The 24,860-nt window shown below is 43.9% G+C and overlaps 1 protein-coding gene across 1 annotated transcript in view; it reads right to left on the minus strand.

Annotated features, from left to right (window-relative positions):
- The window catches only part of CFAP58 (cilia and flagella associated protein 58), a 462,734-nt gene that overhangs the window by 391,391 nt on the left and 46,483 nt on the right, over positions 1-24,860 (minus strand). The window contains exons 6-7 of the mRNA XM_030202779.1: positions 15,861-15,998; positions 1,253-1,412 (exon numbers count right to left, since the gene is read on the minus strand). Of these exons, the coding sequence (XP_030058639.1) occupies positions 1,253-1,412; positions 15,861-15,998 (298 nt within the window). The remainder of the gene's footprint in view (positions 1-1,252; positions 1,413-15,860; positions 15,999-24,860) is intronic.

Here is a 24,860-nt window from a genome sequence, read left to right on the forward strand (position 1 = left end):
CCACGACCCATTTTTAAGGCCCTGGCGGAGGGAAGGAGGTTGTCACTCAGAATTGTACGGTACATGGCCCCATCCATTCTCCCATTGATGCGGTGAAGTAGTCCTGTGCCCTTAGCAGAGAAACACCCCCAAAACATAACATTTCCACCTCCATGCTTGACAGTGGGGACGGTGTTCTTTGGGTCATAGGCAGCATTTCTCTTCCTCCAAACACGGCGAGTTGAGTTCATGCCAAAGAGCTCAATTTTTGTCTCATCTGACCACAGCACCTTCTCCCAATCACTCTCGGCATCATCCAGGTGTTCACTGGCAAACTTCAGACGGGCCGCCACATGTGCCTTCCGGAGCAGGGGGACCTTGCGGGCACTGCAGGATTGCAATCTGTTATGTCGTAATGTGTTACCAATGGTTTTCGTGGTGACAGTGGTCCCAGCTGCCTTGAGATCATTGACAAGTTCCCCCCTTGTAGTTGTAGGCTGATTTCTAACCTTCCTCATGATCAAGGATACCCCACGAGGTGAGATTTTGCGTGGAGCCCCAGATCTTTGTCGATTGACAGTCATTTTGTACTTCTTCCATTTTCTTACTATGGCACCAACAGTTGTCTCCTTCTCGCCCAGCGTCTTACTGATGGTTTTGTAGCCCATTCCAGCCTTGTGCAGGTGTATGATCTTGTCCCTGACATCCTTAGACAGCTCCTTGCTCTTGGCCATTTTGTAGAGGTTAGAGTCTGACTGATTCACTGAGTCTGTGGACAGGTGTCTTTCATACAGGTGACCATTGCCGACAGCTGTCTGTCATGCAGGTAACGAGTTGATTTGGAGCATCTACCTGGTCTGTAGGGGCCAGATCTCTTACTGGTTGGTGGGGGATCAAATACTTATTTCCCTCTGCAGAATGCAAATAAATTCATATACTTTCCACAATGTGATTTTCCGGATTTAATTTGTGATGTGCTATCTCTCACTGTTACCAATAACCTACCCTTCAATTATGGGCTGCTCATGTCTTTGTCAGTGGGCAAACTTACAAAATCAGCAAGGGATCAAATACTTATTTCCACCACTGTATATAGTAAGAAAGGAGAGGGAGAACCTTACCTCTATTTGGAGAAACAGAATGCCACAGTTTAAACAGTTATACATTTAGCAGCTGCTGGTAAATGTATAAGTGTTTTTGAATATCTGACCCTGGATATTTTATTCAAAGTCTAAAATTCAAAGAAAAGCAAAGCCCTGAATTAGATTCTTACCTCTTTCAATTCCACTGATTTGGTTTTTCAAGGTCTCTCTTTGCTGGTCCACTTCTATTTTTTGATCCTCCATCTGGCGATACTTTCGTTGGATTACTTCTCTCATTTTGGTAAGCTTGGTGATCTCTTGCCGCATCTGATTCACCTCTTCTTCTTTGGCCTGTTATCATCAATAAAAAGAGTCACTCACAATTATCAAAATTGAGTATTGTGTGCAATTCTGGTTGCCATATCTCAAAAAAGATATCACAAAAGTAGAAAAAGGTCATAGAAGGGCGACAAAAATGATTAAGGAGGTGGAACTCCCCTCATATGAAAAAAAGCTTAAGAGGTTAGGGCTCTTCAGCTTGGAAAAGAGGCAGCTGAGGGGGGATATGATAGAGGTCTACAAAATCCCGAGTGGTGTAGAACAATAAACATGAATTGATTGTTTATTCTTTCAAAAAGTGCTAAGACTAGGGGACACTCAAAGAAGTTACATGGCAATACTTTTAATATGAATAGGAGGAAATATTTTTTCACTCAATGAATAGTTAAGCTCTGGAACTGATTACCAGAGGATGCGGTAACAGCAGTTGACATATCTAGGTTTTAAAAAGGTTGGAACAAGTTCCTGAAGGGAAAGTCCATAGTCTGCTATTGAGATACAAATGGGGAAAGCCACTGCTGTCCCTGGGATTGGCAGGATGGAATCTTGCTACTATTTGGGATTTTGCCAGGTACTTGTGACCTGGATTGGCCACTTTTGGAAGCAGGATACTGGGCTCGATGGACCATCAATATGTCCCAGTATGGCTATTCTTATGTATTTAAATTTCTTGCTTTGTCTGGATCCAAATTATTTTGAAGCAGGACATCAGGACTGAAAACTGAACATCAAAATGGCACTCACCCTAAAACCAACACAAAAAGGCCAGTGACTAGTTAGCAGTGTTGTTCAAAGTACTAGGTCAAAATACTCAAAGAAAAAGTAAAAAATAAATGTATATAATGTATATTTTAATACTTAAATAAAAGTACAGTGAAGAACACATGAAAAAATGTACTTAGTGAAATAAAAAAGTTCTTGCCTAATATAATACTTTTTTGAGTAAAAAGTAAAAGTACCGCAACTACAAGGAATGCAACTGTGGTTAACATTTTCATCCCAACAACATTATTGCTCTACAATTCAATCCACTTTGTTTTTGATAAAACTAAGGGCTATGTTTACTAAGGTAAGCTAGCGTTTTTAGTACTTGCTAAAAATTACTGCGTGCTAACCATGTAAATGCCCAAAGGAATATTATGTAAAGTCCACCAACAGAAAACGAATGAATGATATCAATGTCTCTGGTAACATCAAATATATAACGCACAAACCAGGACTAAAAGCCACCAAGTATTGTACAAGATTATTGTCACAGGACTCACCAGTATAATTTCAAATATATATTTTTTTGAAGTAGAGTACCCTCAGATATTCTTCCACTGTTACTGCAGACAATGAAGCTGCTACATAGTGGTATAGCACTTCTTTCATTGGGTTACTCTACAATTGTAAATGGAAACTTTTTTTAATTCTTTTCTTTTGCTTCCCAACACCATAGTGCTATAAAACTCACACCAATTTTTTAAAAAATAATATATATATGGTGAAGAACTGTGCACTTATCTCGCCTCGCTGAACACTACTGAATTCTCATTGTTCCTGATATGCCTTCCCCTGGAACCACCCAACTCCACGAGTTTCAGTCGCTTTCCTCAGGGACAAGGGTTAAGGCCAAGGAATCCTCTTTTTCCTTTTACAACCAACGTTTGCGAGACCCTTGTCCCTGAGGTGTTGGGAAGCAAAAGAAAAGAATTTTAAAAAAAGTTTCCCTTTACAATTGTAGAGTAACCCAATGAAAGAAGTGCTATACCACTATGTAGCAGCTTCATTGTCTGCAGTAACAGTGGAAGAATATCTGAGGGTACTCTACTTCAAAAAATATATATATTTTAAATTATACTGGTGAGTCCTGTGACAATAATCTTGTACAATACTTGGTGGCTTTTAGTCCTGGTTTGTGCGTTATATACATAGGAATATTATGGGCATCTACACGGTTAGCACATGCTAAGAACGCTAGACTGCCTCTAGTGCGGCTTAGTATACAGGGCCCTAAATTTGAAAATGACTATCACTCATGGGAGTGCGCTTGTGAATCATTAATCCAACACCAGCAAAAAGGTGTTCCACAACTGCACTAGCAGGAAGTGGATTGTTCAGTCTGATAGCGAAGATATTTACCTGTAGCAGGTATTCTCCCAGGACAGCAAGCTTCATATTCTCATAAGTGGGTGACGTTGATCCATGACACCCAGTCCGGCATTTGCCATACTAAAAACAAAGAGCTTTATGAAGCACAAACCATGCTCCACTGCGCATGCGCAAGTACCTTCCCACCCATCGTGCGAATGCGGTTTCCTCAGTTTAATACTAAAGCAAAAAATAACAAAGGACACAACTCCAAGGGGAGGTGGGAGGGATTGTGAGAATATGAAGCCTGCTGTCCTCAGAGAATACGTGCTACAGGTTAAGTATCTTTGTTTTCTCCGAGGACAAGCAGGTTTCTATATTCTCACAAGTGGGGAATCCCTAGCATCTAGGCTCATTGAAAACAACGAACATTAGCCAATTGGGCCTCGCATTAACCTGAAACTATATACAATCTGAATGAGAGTGAAGCCTGGAACAGAATAAAACAGGCCTAGGAGGGTGGAGTTGGATTCTGGACCCCAAACAGATTCTGCAACATTGACTCCCCAAACCAACTGTTGCATCGGGTATCCTGCTCAAGGTAGTAGTGTGATGTGAATGTGTGGATTGAAGACCACATCACAGCCTTGCAAAATTCTTCAATGGAGGCTGACCTCAAATGAGTTATCGACGTGGCCATGGCTCTGACGTTATGAGCCGTGATATGACCCTCCAAGGCCAGCCCAGACTGGGCATAAGTGAAGGAAATGCAATCTGCCAGCCAAATTGAAATGGTGCATTTCCCAATGGTGACCCCCCCCCCCCCCCCATCCTGTTGGGATCAAAAGAAACAAAAAGCTGGGCAGACTATCTGTGGGACCTTGTCCACACCATGTAGTACACCAATGCTCTCTTGCAACCCAAGGTGTGTAAGCTGGTTTCGCCATGATGGGCATAAGGTCAGGAAAAGAATGTTGGCAAGACAATCGACTGGTTCAGATGGAACTCCAATCAAACATATAAATGGCAAGTGACCGACTCACCTGCAAATGCGCAGTACAGACTTCCCTCTCTGTCCCGCCCTCGCGTCAAGACGTGATGACGTCAGAGGGCAGAACAGAAAGGGAAACGGAGTCGGACTAGGGGAAAAGATTAGTGAAAACTTAGTTTGATGCAGCTCACCTATGCAGAAAAGTTATCAAAAAATCCCAATCACTACATGCGCAGCAGCGTTTTTTCAGATGTCACACACTGCTGATTAAAGCTGTGCGAGTGTTCCAAGTACTTAGTGGTTGGGATTTTTTTGATAACTTTTCTGCGTAGGTGAGCTGCATCAAACTAAGTTTTCACTAATCTTTTCCCCTAGTTGCAGCCTGAGACCCTGAAAAAGCAGTGAAACGCTGGCCACCGTCGGCTCAGGGCAGCAAGAGAGGAACAGCACAGCGTGGAGCAGCACGTAGTGAAACACTATTCAATAAGATAAGTGCAATAGAGCATATTGGATAGATTGGCATGTTCTAGCAGTCATAGGAGCCATCTTTTCAAAATTATTGGGGGTGCTAAGCCCAATGGAAATGACCCCTCCCTGGACACACACAAGGAATTTTCTCAATATTGGGGGTGCTCAAGCACCCACAGCACCCACAGAGTCGGCTCCAATGCTAGCAGTAATTACGCAGCAATGATAGAAAAAATAATATGAAGTGTATTTAACACAGCATTTGATCGCAGATTATTAAGGTTATTTAAAACTGCGATACTGGGGTTTTTGCCTATGATGAAGAGAAGACCAGTTGGTCTGTTCAAGCTCCATTAGATCAATATTTAATTTTGGAGCTCTTTGCGGCTTTTCCCCAGTAACATAGTCATTTTGTAAATGTGTGGAATATTTTATATTTGAATTTTGTTATATATCCATACCACCAATCTGGTTATTCAGATGGAACTCCGACACCACTTTCGGCAGGAACTTAAGGTATGTGTGGAGGACTCTTGTGATGAAACAGTATAAGGTACATCCACCACTAAGGCCTGAAGCTCACTAACCCTACGAGCTGAAGTAACAGCCGTCAAGAAAACGACCTTCCAGGTCAAGTATTTCAAATGGCAGGAATTCAGTGGCTCAAAAGGAGCTTTCATCAGCTGGGTGAGAACGACGTTGAGATCCCATGACACTGGTGGAGGTTTGACAGGGGGCTTTGACAAAAGCAAACCTCTCATAAAGCAAACAACTAGAGGCTGTAAAGAGATGGGCTTACCTTCTACACATTGATGATAAGCACTGATTGCACTAAGGTGAACCCTTACGGAGTTGGTCTTGAGACCAGAATGATAGTAACATAGTAACATAGTAGATGACGGCAGAAAAAGACCTGCACGGTCCATCCAGTCTGCCCAACAAGACAACTCATGTGTGCTACTTTTGTGTATACCCTACTTTGATTTGTACCTGTGCTCTTCAGGGCACAGACCGTATAAGTCTGCCCAGCACTAGCCCCGCCTCCCAACCACCAGCCCCGCCTCTCAACCACTGGCTCTGGCACAGACCGTATAAGTCTGCCCAGCACTATCCCCGCCTCCCACCACCGGCTCTGGCACAGACCGTATAAGTCTGCCCAGCGCTATCCCTGCCTCCCAACCTCCAGTCCCGCCTCCTACCACTGGCTCTGGCACAGACCGTATAAGTCTGCCCAGCACTATCCCCGCCTCCCACCACCGGCTCTGGCACAGACCGTATAAGTCTGCCCAGCGCTATCCCTGCCTCCCAACCTCCAGTCCCGCCTCCTACCACTGGCTCTGGCACAGACCATATAAGTCTGCCCCGCACTATCCCCGCCTCCCAACCTCCAGCCCCGCCTCCCACTACCGACTCTGCTATCCAATCTCGGTTAAGCTCCTGAGGATCCTTTCCTTCTGAACAGGATTCCTTTATGTTTATCCCACGCATGTTTGAATTCCGTTACCGTTTTCATCTCCACCACCTCCCGCGGGAGGGCATTCCAAGGTGCAGAAGGCATTCAAGCAAGGTCTGTGTAGGGCAAGTAAGGGGATCTAGGGCCTTGCTCTCACACCAGACAGCAAACCTCCTACATTTAAAAGAGTAACACCTCTTAGTGGAATATTTCTTGGAATCCAGGAAGACCCAGAATACACCCTCTAAGAGATCCAAGGAAACAAATTCTAGGCTCTCAACATCCAAGCTCTGAGAGCCAGAGACTGGAGGTTGGGATGTAGAAGAGAGCCCTCGTTCTGCGTGATGAGGGTTGGAAAACACTCCAATCTCCACAGTTCTTTGGAGAATAATTCCAGAAGAAGAGGGAACCAAATCTACCGCGGCCAGTACGGCGTGATCAGAATCATGGTTCCGCAGTCTTGTTGACTTTCAACAAAGTTTTCTCCACTAGAGGTATGGGAGGATATGCGTAAAGAAGACCTGTCCCCCAACTGATGAGAAAGGCATCTGATGCTAGCCTGTCGTGGGCCTGAAGACTGGAACAGAACTGAGGGACATTTTGGTTGATCTGAGTGGCAAAAAGATCAACTGAGGGAGTGCCCCACGCTTGGAAGATCTTTCAGGCTATGCCTATATTGAGAGGCCACTTGTGAGGTTGTATAATCCTGCTCAGTCTGTCAGCCAGGGTATTGTTTTTGCCCGCCAGATAAGTGGCTCGAAGGAACATGCCATTCTGGAGAGCAATGCCACATCCAGACAGCCTCCTGACACAGAGGGCATGCTCCAGTGCCCCCCTGCTTGTTGGTGTAATACATAGCAACCTGGTTGTCCATTTGAATAAGAACAATTTTGTGAGGCAGCCAATCACTGAAAGCCTTTAGAGCGTTCCAGATTGCCCAGAGCTCCAGGAGATTGATCTGAAGATTCATTTCCTAGGAGGACCAAACTCCATGAGTTTGAAGCCCATCCACATGAGCTCCCCATCCCAGGAGAGATGCATCTATCCTCAGCACTTTTTGTAGCTGAGAAATTTGAAATGGAAGTCCCAGAGTCAAATTGGATCAAATGGTGCACCACTGAAGGGAGTGTACAAGCTCCGAGGACACTCGGATGACATTTTTTAAACTCCCCGTGCCTTGATACCACTGAGAAGCCAGGGTCCACTGAGCTGATCTCATGTGAAGTCGTGTCATAGGTGTAACGTACACTGTGGAAGCCATGTGGCCCAACAGCCTCAACATCTGCCAAGATGTGACCTGCGAACTTTGGATGTGAGTGCAACTAGATTGTCTGCTCTTGTGTACAGGAGATAGGCTTGAACCATCTGAATATCGAGCATAATTGCTGGACAGGGCACACATGGGACTTGGGGTAGTTTAAAACAAACCCTAGTAGCTCGAGCACCCGAATAGTCATCCGCACGGACTCCTGAATTCCGTCTGGAGAGATGCTCTTCACCAGCCAATCGGTGAGATATGAGATCACATGGACTCCCAGTCTGCATAGCGATGCTGCAACTACCGCTAGACACTTGGTGAAGACCCTGGGAGCTGATGCAAGGCCAAAAGGCAACACACGGTACTTAAAGTGATGTATTCCTAGCCAAAATCATAATAATCCATCATGACTTCTACTTCCTAATATTATCCATTATTCTTTCCTTTAATGTTTTTAGTCTCATGCATTACACCAATGGTCTCTAATATTTCTCATACCTCACACTAACACTATCTGCTTTTGTCTCACTTAGAATGTAAACCGCACTGAACCCTGGAAAGGAGATATCAGTGGTATGCAATAGTTGAACTGAACTGAATACTTCTGTGGGCTGGAAGTATCAGGATATGAGTATATGCATACTTTAAGTCCAGAGAGCATAGCCAATCGTTATTCTGAATCATTGGGAGAAGGGTGCCCAGGGAAACCATCCTGAACTTTTCTCAGACTAGAAATTTGTTCAGGGCCCTAAAGTCTAGGATGGGATGCAGCCTCCTTGTTTTTTTCTGCACAAGGAAGTACCTGGAATAGAATCCCTGCCCTTCTTCCCCTGGTGGAATGGGTTTGACCGCATGGGTCTTCAGAAAGGCAGAGAGTTCCTCTACAAGTATCTGCCTGTACTGAGAGCTGAATGAATGAGATCTCGGTGGGCAATTTGGAGGTTTGAGATGCCAACTGAGGGTGTATCTGAGATGGACTATCTGAAGAACCCACCAGTTGGAAGTTATAAGAGGCCACCTTTGGTGAAAACATTTTAACCTCCCCCCACCTGGCAAGTCATCCGGGATGGATATCTCTACTGCAGCTATACTGTGCTGGAGCCAGTCTTAAGCTCATCTTGTGCTTTGCCTAGGGAGCAGAAGGGGCCTTAGGCACACACTGTTGACGGGAACGAGCGCTCTGAGGTTGAACCTGAGTAGGCTGGTCAGCCAAAAAGTTGTACCTACACCTAGGATAGTAGTAGGAACTCCTTCTTGGCTTGCCAAAAGTCCTCCTAGCTAAGGAGGATGATGCAGAAGGCACCCGGCAGGAGAGAGAAGAGATGGTATCAGTATGTTGTTTTGTTTTAGGCTGCAACCTCCTCAACCTTCTCTCCAAAAAGGTTATCCCCCCTGCAAGGGGCATCCGCCAACCTCTGCTGAACAGAATGCTCCAAGTCAGAAACACGCAGCCATGAGAGTCTGCGCATTACTATACTTTGAGCAGAGATCCTGGGTGCCACATCAAAAGTGTCATAAGTGCCCCTGGCCAAGAACTTTCAACACGCCTTCTGCTGCTTGACCAACTGATGAAAATGCTCGGCCTGCTCCAGAGGGAGTATGTCAACCAAGTTTGACAGCTGTTGCACCGAGATTCGCAAGTAGATGCTCATAAATAGCTGGTAAGATTATATTCAGGAGATGAGCATTGAAGCCTGATACATTTTCCTCCCAAAAGAGTCCAGGGTTCTAGCTTCTCTGCCCTGGGGCACCAAGGCATAGTCCCTGGAACTCTTGGCTCTTTTGAGAATAGACTCCATCACCATGGAATTCTGAGGCAACCAAGGCCTATCAAAACCAGGCGCACTGCGGAGCCGACACTGGGTGTCAATCTTCTTGGGCATGACAGGGACCGACAGAGGACTCCCAGTTCCTGACGAGAACTTCCCTGAGTACCTCATGAAGAGGTGTAGTCACAGCCTCCTTCAAAGGAGATGTGTAGTCCAAGACCTCAAGCATCGTGGCCCAGGGCTCATCCTCCACTTCCAAAGGAAATGGAATGGCATCAGCCATTTCCTTGACAAAAGGTGGAAATGAAAGGCTTTCCGGAGACTTTCTCCTTTCAGGTGGAGGGGAGGGTTCAGACCAAGTCCTCCTCATAAGACTAAGCCAAGGAAAAGTACCTTGGATCCTCCTCTGAATCCCATGAGTACTCCTCTTTAGTGTCAGACAATACCTCCTGATGGGAATGTCAAGACCAAATCTGTCTCGATGCCAAGGAACCATGCCCTCGAGAGTGGCTTTGAGAAGCCGACCCCATCTCGACTCCAGCAAAGCTTCCTCCACCGACGTCAAGGGAGTGCCAGCTTGGGTGGCAGTCGACACCAGGGCCACAAGCAACACTGGCATCGGAGGCCTCACGGCAAGCTGAGGGCCAGGCAGGGCCGCAAGAGGATGTAGAGTAGGTGCAAGCACCCCCCCCCCCCAATACAAATGCACACCGCTGAATGAGACCATCCATTAGCTCAGGGAGCAAGGCCTGGATGCGCTCATCGAGGGCTGACGCCAGGAAAAGCTGGGATGCAGGTTGAGGTGCAGGTTGCAGAACCACTGGGGTCAATGCAGGAATGGGATCTCAGCTGCTAGGAGACAGGCACATCAGTACCTCCTATATGGAGGGGGAGCGGTCCTCCCAACGCCAATGCTTCTTGGGTGCTAAATCCTTCAATGCCCCGGAGTTCCCAGCACCATGTATCTTGGGTGACCAATGATGATGCTTCTTGACCTTCATCCAAAGCATGTCACCAAGGCTCCTCGGTGCCAACGAGGACAGCGTCAAATCCTCATGTCGCCTTGGGGTCGGGTCCAACAATGGATGGTCCCAGGGAACCTGCACAGCAGGAGGCCTCGAGACAGGTGGAGACGCACTGGATGCTTTACTGCTCCCAGTGTCTAAGGGTCTAGAAAGAGCCATGCTTACCAATGCTCCCGATGCGATGCTCAACATCAATGCCGACGCCTCAGACCTCGATGCTGAGGAACCGGACTTGGCTCCAAAAATCCTCTCTTGTTGAGCCTCTCTGGAAACCTGGATCCTCTTCTTCATGTGAAGACAGAGAACACAGAGCAGGGCTATGGTAGGGCCCTAGGTACTGTAAACACCAAGAATGGGTGTCCTTTCCCAAGATATTCCGATTGCATCAGGTACAGCGCTTGAAGCCACTGGGAATCTTCGTGGACATGGACGGAAAAACTTTGTTGGCTAAATTAAATGACTCAATGGTGCCCAAAAAAGGGCAAAGCACGTAAAAAAATAAAGGAGAAGACCCGACCAAAGTCAGGGCCTAAAATCTGCCCAATGAAGATGGAAAAAAAATAATAAAACTTAAAATCGGGCAAAACGATTTTAAAAAGAAATTAAAGGAAGGGTACAAATAAAAGGAGCCAAAGAGAAAAGACGACAGAAAAATAGCCAGAAGGCACAAAAATAGCTCTCAAAAACCAGGCGAATGAGGAGAGGACAAGAAACAACATCGTCTTCTCACACGGAAAAAAAAGAACTGAAGAGACTGCATTCGCGCAATGGGTGGGAAGGCATTAGCGCTCCACAAAGCTCTCTGTTTTTACTATGGCAAATGCCGGACCGGGCAATGAAGATCAGCGTCACCCACTTGTGAGAATATAGAAGCCTGCTTGTCAAGTTCCTTCAAATCAGGCCAGGATGCAGTATTACTGATGTCTTCTGACTGAGTCTGTAGGTTATGATCAAGGGAATCTCCGAAACACTTGATTCCTTATAGCAAGGAATACTTAATCATTATTGTCATTATCATCTGTATTAGGAGTAGTGCTGTCTAATTCTTCACTTGCATCTTCATCTTTATTATCATCATCATCATGCAGTCTAATTACAAAGAAGGCTTTCACAAAGTTGGAATCATTGTCTGTTGCTGTTCTAACAGTTTTTCGTCTGATGGCAAACTCTGTTTAAATATCTTCTAAAACTGATTCAAAAACATCAAATGTGTGGGAACTCTTCAGTCTTAAGGCTAGACGAGCAGACTTTCTTTCCAACTACTCTATCAATCCAGTGGACAGTCACCCGAATGTAAAATTTTCCATGGGATGACCAGCAGTCTGTTGTGGCTCCGTCCCTTCTATCTCGCCTCACCCCATGCCTGGAACACACTCCCTGAGCCCATACGCCGTGCCCCCTCCCTACCCATCTTCAAATCAATGCTCAAAGCCCACCTCTTCAATGTCGCCTTCGGCTCCTAATCACTACACCACTTCTCAGGAAACTTATCTACCCCAACTTGACATTTCGTCCATTAGATTGTAAGCTCTTCCGAGCAGGGACCGTCCTTAATTGTTAATTTGTACAGCGCTGCGTAACCCTAGTAGCGCTCTAGAAATGTTAAGTAGTAGTAGTAGTAGTAGTAGTGTTCACCAAGCTTCAGCTTCATCTCCATTTCAAAGTGACCCAACTCATCACTGTTCTGTTTGGCTGGCGACCAGTAACCAACTCAACACTGTTCTCATAGAGTATATTCACTGAACAGCAAAATTTAAGATGAGATGATCCACTGTTTGCATGATGAGGTCTGTGATAGCAAAATCCTATTCCCAGTTTTGCTGCTTCATTTGGTTTACTGAGGAATTGTCATTTACATCCGCTTCTGCTTTTACTTTTAACTGCAAGCATCAGATGTAACCGAGTAAAAGTAGTAAAAATTGGTAAAATTACTTCAGTAAAAAATAAAAGTAACAAATGTTACCCTGTACTTCTTAAGAAATAAAAGTGACAAAACTTTTACTTAACTACAGTAACTAATTACATTTTCTTAGTTATTAGCGCCACTGTATAACTGAGGTAAATTTTCATAAGACTGCAGGAAACTCAGAGATTAATTTAGGTTACTCTCTCACAGAATTTCTCTGAAATGTCATTGCTTTGGGGCTAGAATCATGTCATCTGTCTCTTTAGAACTGGAGGGGGTCTCAGTCTCCCTAATCATCTATTCGGCTTCAGGAACGATGGGCGATCAGAAGCTTGATCTAATTATACACAGGCCCAATTTATCAAAGGTTTTCCCACAGGCACAGAATGAGAGAGAATCTTTGATAAATCAGATCCAGAGTTTGAAGTTTTAATAAAAAAAAAACTCAGATGAAAAGTAAATAAATGAGCACATTACTTAAAAAACTGAAAATGGAAGAGCACGAAGAAAAGTCCCAAAATGAAAAAGAGAATGTGAAATGTTTTATGTCCATGTTCTTCTAGTGCTCAGGCTGTGTACAGCAATGGGAAAAAGCCAATGCTAACACCTGCAGATACTCTGCATATTTCTATTATAGTATATTGCTAGTCTGTTTCAGTATGCTGACCCATATGCATGAGCAGCCCTGATCAGAGTAAATTAATGTCATATGACATAAATCCACTTTAATGGATGGTCTTGGTTTTCATTATGTTACACATACTACAAAGTTATTCATTGGGATTTATTAACAGCCTTTATGAAGAAATTCACCCTAGGAAGTGGGCAACAGGTATGGCTTGAAATAAACAAGTTACACTGTATTAACAGTGTTAACATTTATTTTTATTTGGCTTTAGTTCACACGTTTTTCAGTAGTAGCTCAAGGTGAGTTACATTCAAGCACACTAGATATTTCCCTGTCCCTGAAGGACTTACAATCTATGTTGATACCTGAGGAAATGGAGGGTTAAATGACTTCCCAGGATCACATGGTGCAGCAGCAGGATTCTCTAGTTGTGAGGCTAGCGCCCAACCAATAAGCTACTCCACATTGCCCCTGCTTAAAATTGCACACACAAATTTAGGCACACACCCAATTTGCATGTGCAGTTTAATTAACGAGTCAATTAGCACTGATAATTGGGTGCTAAATCAATTAACGGCACTAATTGACCTTAAATGAAATTTATGCGTACATTTTTAGTTACATGGATCCAAAAAGGGGGCACAGCCATGGGAGGGTCATGGGCAGATCAGGGGCATTCCTAGAATTTATACACAGTGTTATAAAATAAGAGGGATCTGCATCTAATTTATAAGCAAAGATTAATACCAGGGTTTACTTGGTGTAAATCCTCGTGTCTAAAGTTAGGTGTTAAGCCTATTCTGTAAACGGTACCTAACTTTCAGCTCCATTTATAGAATAGAGCTTAGCGTGTTATTTTGTTTGGCACAGATTTTTCGGCACTGTTTATAGAATTTGGTCCGACATGGCCAAATGCTTGAGTTCTCCCTACAGATCTCCAATAATATTCAAGTCTGGGGAATGTGAATGCCATTCCAAAACTTTCATCTTTCTTTCCTGTAAGTACCCATTTTGAGGCATGTTTAGAATTGAAGGCTTATTTCCAAAACCCTCTAAGTCCATTGATATAAGCCCTTCAATTGCAGTCTTTTTAAAGTATGTCACTTCTTTTCAGCTTCAATTTTAACACTAACTGTGGAACGTTAGCTTCCAGAATACATTGATATTTAATTGAATCCATTCTTCCTTCCATCTGCACAATATTTTCCGTGTCATTGACTGCATCCCAACTCCACAGCATAATAGATCTACCTTCATACTTTACAGTTGACAAGTTGTTCTAGTGTTTCACCCTGTTTTTCTTCACGTTTCTTGCTTATTTATTTATTTATTTGTACATGTTTAAGAGAATTAATTTACCATCAAAACAACTAAGGACAACACACAGATTCCCCACGTCCCCTGTTTTTCAACAGAGAAATCTGACCCAATGATCAACCCACTGGAAATGCCACACGAAAAAGACAGAACTTCATTAGTTTCAAAATCTCAATATATTTTTTACAGGAGAGTGTTCCAGAGGAGTGTGCCATAACAGAGAAAGCCCTGGTTCTCATTTGATTCAGGCTGGCCTCTGAAACAGCTAGGATCACTAGCAAAACTTCCTCAGAACTTTAACGGACACTTGAGCTCATAACCTTCAATACAGGAAGCTAGATAACTCAAGAACTCCTCCTACATCCCTTAAAATGGTCTGCTGAACCAACTGCAAGAATCTTAGCATTTTCTGAGGCAATCTGGAGTATGTCTTGTTTAGATGTGTCCAAACAGTTCAAACTTCATTCCATCAGTCTACAACACTTTGTTCCAAAACTTTCAGGCTTATCAAGGTGTTCTTTTACATACTTTAGACAATGACTTTCGTAACAAGGTAATGGAAATGGTTTCCTTCAGACAACTCTCCCATATGGATCACTGTTATATAAGCAATGCTGTACTGTGGACGTGTAGACAACTACTCCAACGTCAAGTAAACATTTTAGAAGTTCATTTGCAGTGTGATCTTGGAGTTCTGTTTGTAAATCTGCCCAGCTTTTTGGGCAATTCTATGAGATTTTTCTTGATCCTCAAGATCTTGCCTTAACTTCAACATTTTTGTGTAACTTCTATTTCTTATGAAGGTTTCCAACAGTTGAAAGTGCTAGCTAGAAGATTTTGAGGTTTTTTTTCCACAGCCTTCCCCTGCTTTGCAAGAATGAATTATTTTCACTTGCAGAAGCTCAGACAACTGTTTAGAGAAACCCATGCTTGTTGAAAGTAGACAGACCAGTAATCAAGTGGTTAGAAGGGTCAAAGTATTTGCTCTACTGTGGAATTATCTGCATCAGACTAACTTAAGGCCTAACGATACAGTCTAATTTTGGGCCTTATTGATAACTTTATAATGGGTTGATTATTTGCCACGAACATGAAGGCATCTCATTTCTGAACAGTAAGAGCTGAAAAAAGTTAGGGCTTCTTTTACAAAGTCACGCTAGCAATTCCCACTCGGCAAATGAGAGGCAGCCCCTAGGAACTGACTGGGCTTCCTCTCATTTGCCGCACTGAGAATCGGTAGTGTGGCTTTGTAAAAGAGCCCTTTAGTGTCCTAATCCAAAATCATCATCATAAAACGCCATGATCATGGAGCGCTCAAGGAGAAAATCTGTGTTCTTTCCAAATAGCCACAATAAATAACAAAAACAGATTTACAAAATCATCTGACAGAATCAGAGAATCTATTGGTAGGCAAGTCTACCGAGTTTAGTTTCTGCTCTAGGCTCTAATTGATATCTAACTTTCCCCTCCCATCTTTCTAACTAGGGATCACTTTCCATTCTTTTGATAGATACATGCACACATTCAGATTGCGTCCACTGCATCAGCTGTAACCTGCATCAGTATACTTACTCTGAGCTCCTGCACCTTCTGCTGGTTCTCCTGGGTTATCTGTTCATTGGTTATGCTGTGCTGCTCATTTTCTTGCTGAAGTTTTGCATTTCGAACTTGAAACTGCTCCAGTTCCTTTGCAACTCTTTCATTTAAAATCTGTTAAGAAAAAAAAAAAGGCCAGGTAGTTAACTTGATCACACAGCTTGCACAAAGATAGAAGGCAAGTTCAAAAGGGAAGCACTCTCAGACTCCCAGAAGACTAACAGTAACCACACATAATAATACTTCATCCTTAAGGAAATAACTATAGCCTTTGGAACATGGCAGCAACTAGAGTTCAAACAGCCGCTCCCAAAACACAAGTTACGATTTTTTTTTCTCCCCATCTTGAAAGGAAAGAGTTCTGATTTGCAGGTGGTGGATAAATATTTTAAATGTACATTTGTTGTCTGGCAGGCATTCTGTGTAAGTCACTGATTTCACTGAAAACAAACAGGACACACAAATGGCTTTTGCCAGCGATAAGCAAGCTACACTTATCATAGGGAACACATTTTACTGCAATGACCTTTAATATTTCTTGAAAACACATGCTACTGAGGTTTATTTGCACCCTTGTCCTTGTTTTGAGTCAAAGACAGCAAGGTAACTGGGACAGGAAATCTAAAGTGTTATTAGCTTGGACAAAATTTCACTATGATCTCCCGCTGGATGTCAGTCAGGGGTCGATATTCAAAACGGTTTAACTGGGCAGGAGAGGCTCCTGGTCGGTTAAATTATCTGTGTGGGGCTATCTGCTGATATTCAGTGGCACTTTAATCAGATCAGCATAACTGCTAAAGTTTTAACTGCCTACTTTGTGGGTAGTCTGGGAATAGATTTGTCACTTGTATGGGTTAAGTGCCGATATTCAGCACTTAACTGCCTAGGTTAACCTGACAAATCGGATCGCATACAACACAGTTATCCAGTTTTGCTTTGGCGGTTTTACTGCTGAACATCATAGACCTGTGTTTACAAAGGCGCTCTATAGGCGCGTTAGTGTTTTTAACACTTGCTAAACGCTAACACGCGTCAAACGCAATCATGCCTATAGGAATGTATTGGCGCGTTAGCATTTAACACGTCTTAACTTTAAAGGCGCGCAAAAACGCTAACGCGCCTTAGTAAACATACCCCTTAACCAAATAAGCCAGATGAACAAACTCAGATATTCAATGCCGGTGCCTGGACACGGCCTGGCATTGAATATCAATGCATAACGCCAACAGTGGCCAAAAAAAAATGCTGACCACTGCCAGCTGAATATTTACTCCTAAGTTGATTTCAGCCACGCCCGTGTCTCTTTGGTGTCTACCTTCAACTCTGCTCTACTCTCCCATCTCATTTCATTCCTCTCTCTATCTCTCTGTAGGCTGCTGTAATTGCTACTATTTAATCATTCAAACATCTCATGGCTGCTTCCAGATCGACCATCTGACTACATCAAAAAATGTTACTTCTAAGTGTTCCCAGCTGCAAAATTCGAAGACGAGCCACTACATTTCCATGCTTGGATTCTACATGCGCAGCTGTCCGGTTTTGTCACATGCACTCTGCCTCAATTCCATCTGGTATAGAAGATGTCACTTCTTTGTTTCATGCTCTGAACCTGTACACACATACACTTTCACTTTAAAGGAATGCTTTAAAGAATACCACTAGAAAAGCACACTTCCCCAAGGAATGATGTGGTTTTAGAAACAGTACCACTTTTAACCTGCCTGCAGTGAATAAGAACCTACATAGAGACAGACCTTCAGACAGCCGTCAGCGAAACGTGAATTCATGTCGGTTTTGTTGTGTCTCCTATTATGATTTTACTTATACTTCAAAATGAAAAATTTAAGAAGTAACGATAAGTTGTCTATACTACATTTTGAGAAGAAAATGATAAAAATATATATATACTAGTAAAAAAGGCCCGTTTCTGACACAAATGAAACGAGGCTAGCAAGATTTCCCTTGGAGTGTATGTTTGAGAGAGAGTGTGTATGTGAGAGGGAGTGTGTGTGTCAGAGAGAGAATGAGAGAAAGAGATGGAGTGTGTTGTGTGTTTGTGTGAGTGAGAGAGTGTGTGAGAGACAGAGTGTCTGTGTGTGTGACAGTGTGTGTGAGACAGAGAGATAGAGACTGTGTATGTGTGACAGAGAGACAGGGGCGTAGCCAGACAACAGATTTTGGGTGGGCCTAAGGAAGAACTGGGTGGGCACCAATTGTTCTCCCCCCCCCCCCCCCCCAACCACCACCCAAAAAATATCTCAGCTGGTGGGAAAACGCTTCTTTCCATCTTGGCAGTCTGCAGCAGGCATGCGCTGAAAACTGAAGATACGCAGGTGCCGGTATCATGGAGAGAAGCATTTTCATTACCATCAGGAGGAAGTCTTCAGCTGGCCGAGCTTGGGATCCCACCAGCTACCATTAAACGTGTGCTACTGTCGGGTGGGCCTCAGCCCTAAGTGGCCCACCCGTGGCTACGCCACTGCAGAGAGATAGAGTGTGATAGACAGAGAGTGTGTCAGAGAGAGTGTATGTAAGAGACAGACAGTGAGTGAATGAGTGAGTGCCCCCCACCCCCCTTCTCTCAGGCTCATACCATCTCCTGTCTCAATCTAACCTCCTTGTGCCTCTCTCTATGCAACCTTGTATCCTTCTGGCTATGGCTACCACTCTTGTCACATTGTTTTTTTGTCAAAGAGCATGCGCAGAAGGCTCCCTGTTTTTTGCGCGTTTTTTCAGTATATAAGCTTTTTTTGACATTTGAAAGAGAACTCCTTTGCTGGACTCCACGTTCATCACCAACTCTCGAGTAAGTATTTTTTTATTCTGTTTTACTCTCAACCATGTTTTTTTTGATAGAGAATCCTTTGAATTGACATCGCTGCAATGCTTATACTATATCCGAGCCTTGCCGCCTATCCAGCATTCGATGTAGCCGTTCCGCCTTTCTTTCCCCGCCTTCTTTTTAGCATTGACAATATAATTACATATATTTTAAAGAGTGTATTGCTTCCACCAAAAAGTTATCTAATCAACTCCTCATTGGCACCTTAGTTGCTGAACCGGCTCCCACCAAAAGGATATTTTTTTATTCATTCTACTTCGGCAAATCAATTGTTGTACCCAGTTCCCCTCCTTAAGCAGTTTGTTTATAAAAATTATTTTGAATGCTCTTATATTTAACGTGCATTCACAATGCAGAGCGCATTTTTTTTTTTTACTGTATGTACATAACAGATTAGACTGTCCCTCTTTTTCAACCACTGGTTCATTTCATACACTTTTTTTTGTTTTAATATTCACCCGATTTCTTTTTATGACCAAAGTACTTTTATGCTGGCTGGGCCGACGCTCCGACACCACACTCTTCACCCTGATTGCTACGCCGGCCATTATGGTGGCGCTGGTGCGGCGCTCTTGCCACTGCTGCAGTTTGGAGCGCCAGCCATTTTGGCAGCGCCGGCACTCCAAGGATAGCGCTTCTCTTCCGGGCACGGGGCCCGAAAACTCTTGCCACGCGTCCGATGCCCCGGTTTGGCCACTTGCGTCCTGGCTCCACCTCCTCTGGCTGGCTGGCCAATCTGTATCTCCCTTGCCTGCTGATTCCAGCCTGCCTTGGATCGTGTTGTCGTTGAAGCTCCGCCTCCGCCCCGTGCCCTGCCCCTTTCGACCCTCCTCCTCCGGCTCTGACGTCAGCCTGATCTACGGAGCCTAGCAGACCAAGGAGCCATGGTCTCAGTCAGCAAGACGATTAGAACGTTGGAGGTGAGAAATATTATATAGGATTGCTAAAGGTTTAATGTCGATTACATGCTCATCCTATACTCATGCTTGGCTCAAATAACATAGCCTAATGGTTGTAGCATGTGTATCTGACAGAACCAACAGTAGCTTTATAACTGACTTAGCTGAAATTGGGTGGCGGAGCAGGTGGGGGGAAGAGGGGTTGGTGGTTGGGAGGCTAGGATAGGGGAGGGCAGACTTATACGGTCTGTACCAGAGCCGATGATGGGAGGCGGGACTGGTGGTTGGGAGGCGGGAAATACTGCTGGGCAGACTTATACGGTCTGTGCCCTGAAAAGGACAGGTACAAATTCAAGGTAAGGTATACACATACGAGTTTGTCATGGGCAGACTGGATGGACCATGCAGGTCTTTTTCTGCCGTCATCTACTATGTTACAATGTTATAACTGACTTCTAAAGTGAACTTTTGAGAAATACATATTGGAGCTGGGCTTGTTGGTATTGTTGCATCTTTTCTATAAGGTGGCATTACAATAGTGGGAACCTGGCAGGAACTGTCTGGACATACAAACATGAGAAGTCAGAGTCCTATTATCACATGTAAAATTATTAGAGGATAGCTTGTCTACTTCTAACTTTTAAAACAAGTCCTATTTCGAAATAGCAGCGATCATTTACCACAAAATTCTTTGAAAAATATATGCTAGAATCGATGTTAGCAGATAACAACCAATAGGCTAAGCCTCCCCAGCCCAACCGTGACCTGACACTTCCCCTGCCTTCTCAAACTCAGGGCAGGAAGAAAATTGTACTTTCCTCTCCCCGCCAGCGCCGGTGCCCACCCCGCTCCACTAATTTCTTTTCTTACCGGCTGCAGCTGCCTGCCTGACTCGCTATATCACTAAGGCTCCTTCCCCAGCGGTTCCGGCTCTACCGGAAGGGAACCTCCCACCTGTAACACATTTCCTGCCTGCTGCCTTTCCCGCATCAGAGCCTAGCTGTGAGTGACTGTGAGCCTGAGTGTTTCAGCACGCGATGGCTCTTTTCAATCAGTGACCGACACTGACCGAGCCAGGGAGGGAGTCAGCGGATCGAGCAAGCAAGCGGTAAGGAGTATTTGGGTCTCTTACTGCTTTGTTGAACAGGAGACTGGTGAGGGGACAGAGTGATGATGCTGGATGTTGAAGGGAGGAGAGAGAGTTGGGGAGGACATAGGGGGCAATGTTGGATGGTGGTGAGGGACAAGACAGTGGGGCAATTTTGGATTGGGGCAGAGAGAAGATTTATAAGTCAAAATAAAAATAAATATTTTGTTTCATGCTGATCTCTTTTGTTTAAACATAACTAGATGGGCTTAAACACCTAATGCAGTCCATTTTGTTGTTGTGATGACTTATACTGTGCCAAAATTGAAAACTCTTATCTTTATCTGATTGCTAATAAAAGAAATTCATTATGAACACTGTCCACCCTGTTTTGTGGCTGTACATTAGGAATTGTGATATTATGATCCCTTGTTTCGTATTGTTGACGGTCTGTGTTTTCCATATGGGTGGTATTTTGGTGTATTAGGGTCTGCACCCAGTGTAATATTTACAGTGCTGCATTTTCATGCATAATGTTACTTCACTAATGTGACCATTTCATTTTGGGATTTTCCATGGATGGAAATAGCAGTGTTTAATAAATATAACATTTTTGAATAGTATACATTGGTTAATATAGGCTTTGAACAACCACTTTCTTCTTTGATATAAGATATATATCTAATATCTAAATTTAATAAAAGGTAGTAATTGTCACTATTTTACTTTTACTTATTTATTTTTTCTGTGTGTTGTCATACAATTTTGGATATAAGCTCCAACCTTGGCACCACCCTTAACTCCGCCCCCTTTAGCCTCCCCAAACAGTTGGGCCACTGACCGCCTATGCTCTCATCATCAGCCTTCTTTGCCCTCATCATCTCACTGCATATTACAGATATCTCTTTCCTGTTGGCCATACAAGTCTGACTGCCAGCAGACTATTGTCATTCTTCACCTGATACTTTTATGCACATTTCTCCTTCCATACAATTTTCTCTTCATTTTTTTTTATTCATTTATAAATCACTTTTATAGATTATGCAACGAAAGCAGTGTCTTAACACATAAAGAGGGGCATTTTTGATATGACGTCCAAGTCAGACTTTGGACGTTTTGCACTAAACGTCCCAAATCCAATAGAAAACATAATTTTCGAAACGGCAAAACATCTTTTTTTTTTTTTTTCAAAAATACCAATTGTAACAAGCTTTTATGCTCTGAGTGTTTATCGTTTTAGGCCACTTTCAAAAAACGCAGAAAATCAAGCCATTGGGATGTAGGGGGGCATCATTTTTAGTGTCCTGATCCCCCAGATATCCCAGGAGACCAGTGGGGCACCCTAGGGGGCACTGCAGTGGACTACATATAAACACTCCCAGGTATACATCTCACCATTGCTCCCTTATCTTGCTTGCTGAGCCCTCCAAAACCCAAAACTGTACACCACTATAATAGTTCTTATGGGTGAAAGGGTCACCTATATGCGAGTACAATAGGTTTCTGGTGAGTTTTGGAGGGCTCACGCTTTCCACTACAAGTGTAACAGTTAGGGGGAGATATGGGCCCAAGTCCTCTTTCTCAACAGTGCACTGCACTGACCACTACACTGTTCCAGGGACCCACATGCTGCTCTACTAGACTTGGCTATAACATCTGAGGCTGTCATAGAAGCTGGTAAGTAATATTTTTATTCTCATCTTTTGGGGACAGGAGGTGATCAGTGACCACTGGGGGAGTATGGTGGGGTCATCCCTGATTCCCTCCAATGGTCATCTGGTCATTTAGGGCACATTTTTGTGTCTTCTTTGTTATAAAAACAGGTCTAGACAAAACCACTTAGATTTAAGCACTGGACGTTTTTTGTTTTGTTACATTATGGCTGTAAAACATCTAAGTGTTAAGCATGCCCTAAGCCCGCCTTTGAAATATCTCTGACACACCCCCTTGTGTCTTGGACGCATTACAGACAAATTGCATAGGTGGACATTTGCAAAACAGGTTTCAAAAAAATACTGATTTGGACATTTTGAGAAGATTTTCATCCAAATGCTGCTTTATGACACTTTTTTAAACATTTTTCTCTTTCAAAAATGAGCCCCAAAGCGTCTTATGAGACACATCATAAGCCAAACTTTAACAAACCAAAAATACAATATATATTACTAATTGGTATGCACAATAAACATCTACATAAATAATAAACAGATATCAATGTAATAAAACAAATATAAATAAACTCCATCCCCCGCTATTCAGGCAGCAGCAGGCAGCACTGTTGATATCTGCCACTGGTGTTAGCCGGATATTCAATGCTGGTCCATATGCTACCACTGGCATTGAATATCTGGATTTTTTTAAAGCTGGCTAGTGCATGCCCACGTAACTTGATATTCAGAGCGTTAGTACATAAAGACTGCACAACTATTTATGTGGTCTTATTTGTGTGCTAGCACTGGCCAATTAGCTCTGAAAAATCGAGAGCTAACCAAACTCAACCCCCAAAACATCCCCGATATAGGCGGCTTGCACTTCGGCACTAACCGGTCAGTCTCAGTGAAAATAACTGGTTAAGTGCCGTTGAAAATGACCGGTTAACCTCTGACAAAAGAGTTAAAGCCGTTCCCGGCCAGTTAACTTGCATTGTACATGGCCGGACTCTACTCATCCCTCTTCCCCTCAACATGATGCCCCCCCCCCCCTTTATACAATCAAATAAAAACAAGTCAGCTTTTAAACTATTAGAACTATGAAGTAAAATGATGTCTCCAATATTTTTATAAGGTAAATTACATCTTAATAATAAAGCTACATATGTAATTAACCATAGGACTTACAAACTGAAATCTCTAACATTATCTCTCCTGACCTGACTTTCTACCATTCATAGCCTTCTCCTGACCTCTTACCTGTAAGCAACCCCCAACTAATCTCCAAACATTCTTAACCATCATCCTAGAGATGGCAATCAATGGACAGAGGAATACCCCCTTCCATTTCAGGCATCTGTGCTTGCAGAACCATAGACTGACTCAAAAGGGCTGTGTAGTGTCTCCCCGGTTGAATGTCCAAGATGGTTGTGCAGTCTGCCCACCCCTTGTGACACCCCTGATCCCAGACTCCCACCTTCTTACAGTAGAGCCCCAACTCCAATACCTTCTTAATTCACAATACTCTTCCTGTCCACCCACTTTCCTGCCACCCCTTCTCCCTCCTTCTAATCCAAACCTCTCACTATTCTCTCCATCCTCCAACCCAGAGGTCCCCAAACTTGATCCTTGAGGGCCATGATCCAGTCAGGTATTCAGGATTTCCACAAAGAATATTCACAAGATCTATGTGCTTGCACTGCTTTCATTGTAAGCCAATATATCTCATGCACATTCATTGTGGAAATCCTGAAAATATAAGTGGGTTGCAGCCCTTAAAGAACCGAGTTTGGAGATCCAACCCCCTTCCCCTATAGGTTGCTCTCTGATTTTCACCCTCTTTTTCATAGTTCCAGTCCTGTTTTCTATCAATATTCAATGATTCTATGCCTTCAAACAGTTAATAGAATGTTATTTATTCCATCATTGTTTCTCTATGATTTCACAAAAGTTCTCTGTTTACTAGTCTGCTATTAATTGTGCACGTTCTCAGAATGTTGGTCCTCTCTGATGAAACTTTTGCACTGGTGCAAAGAGGCGCATCACAAGTTGCATCAGTGCAGTGGCGTACCAAGGGGGGGCGGTGGGGACGGTCCGCCCCGGGTGCACGCCGCTGGGGGGTGCCTCAGCGCGCGCCTGCTCTGAGTTCGCTGACTTTGCGCGTTCGCTGCAGCTCCCTCTGCCCTGGAACAGGTTACTTCCTGTTCCGGGTCAGAGGGAGCTGCAGCGAACGCGCGAAGTCAGGGAACTCTGAGCAGGCGTGCGCTGCGGCACCCCCCCCCAGCGGCGTGCACCCGGGGGGAGGGGGTTCCACACTGCATCGGGGGGGGTCCACGCTGCATCGGGGGGGGTGCTGCACCCGGGGGGGGCGGGGCACCGCCCCTGGTGTCCGCCCCCCCTAGGAACGCCACTGCATCAGTGCAGTACAAATGAGTAGAAAAAGCTCTCCTTGTTCTGATCCCAGTGCCCTACACATCTGCAGGCAAGCATGTGCGTCAC

Source organism: Microcaecilia unicolor, chromosome 5 (genome assembly GCF_901765095.1).
Source record: "Microcaecilia unicolor chromosome 5, aMicUni1.1, whole genome shotgun sequence".
Classification (NCBI taxonomy): domain Eukaryota; kingdom Metazoa; phylum Chordata; class Amphibia; order Gymnophiona; family Siphonopidae; genus Microcaecilia; species Microcaecilia unicolor.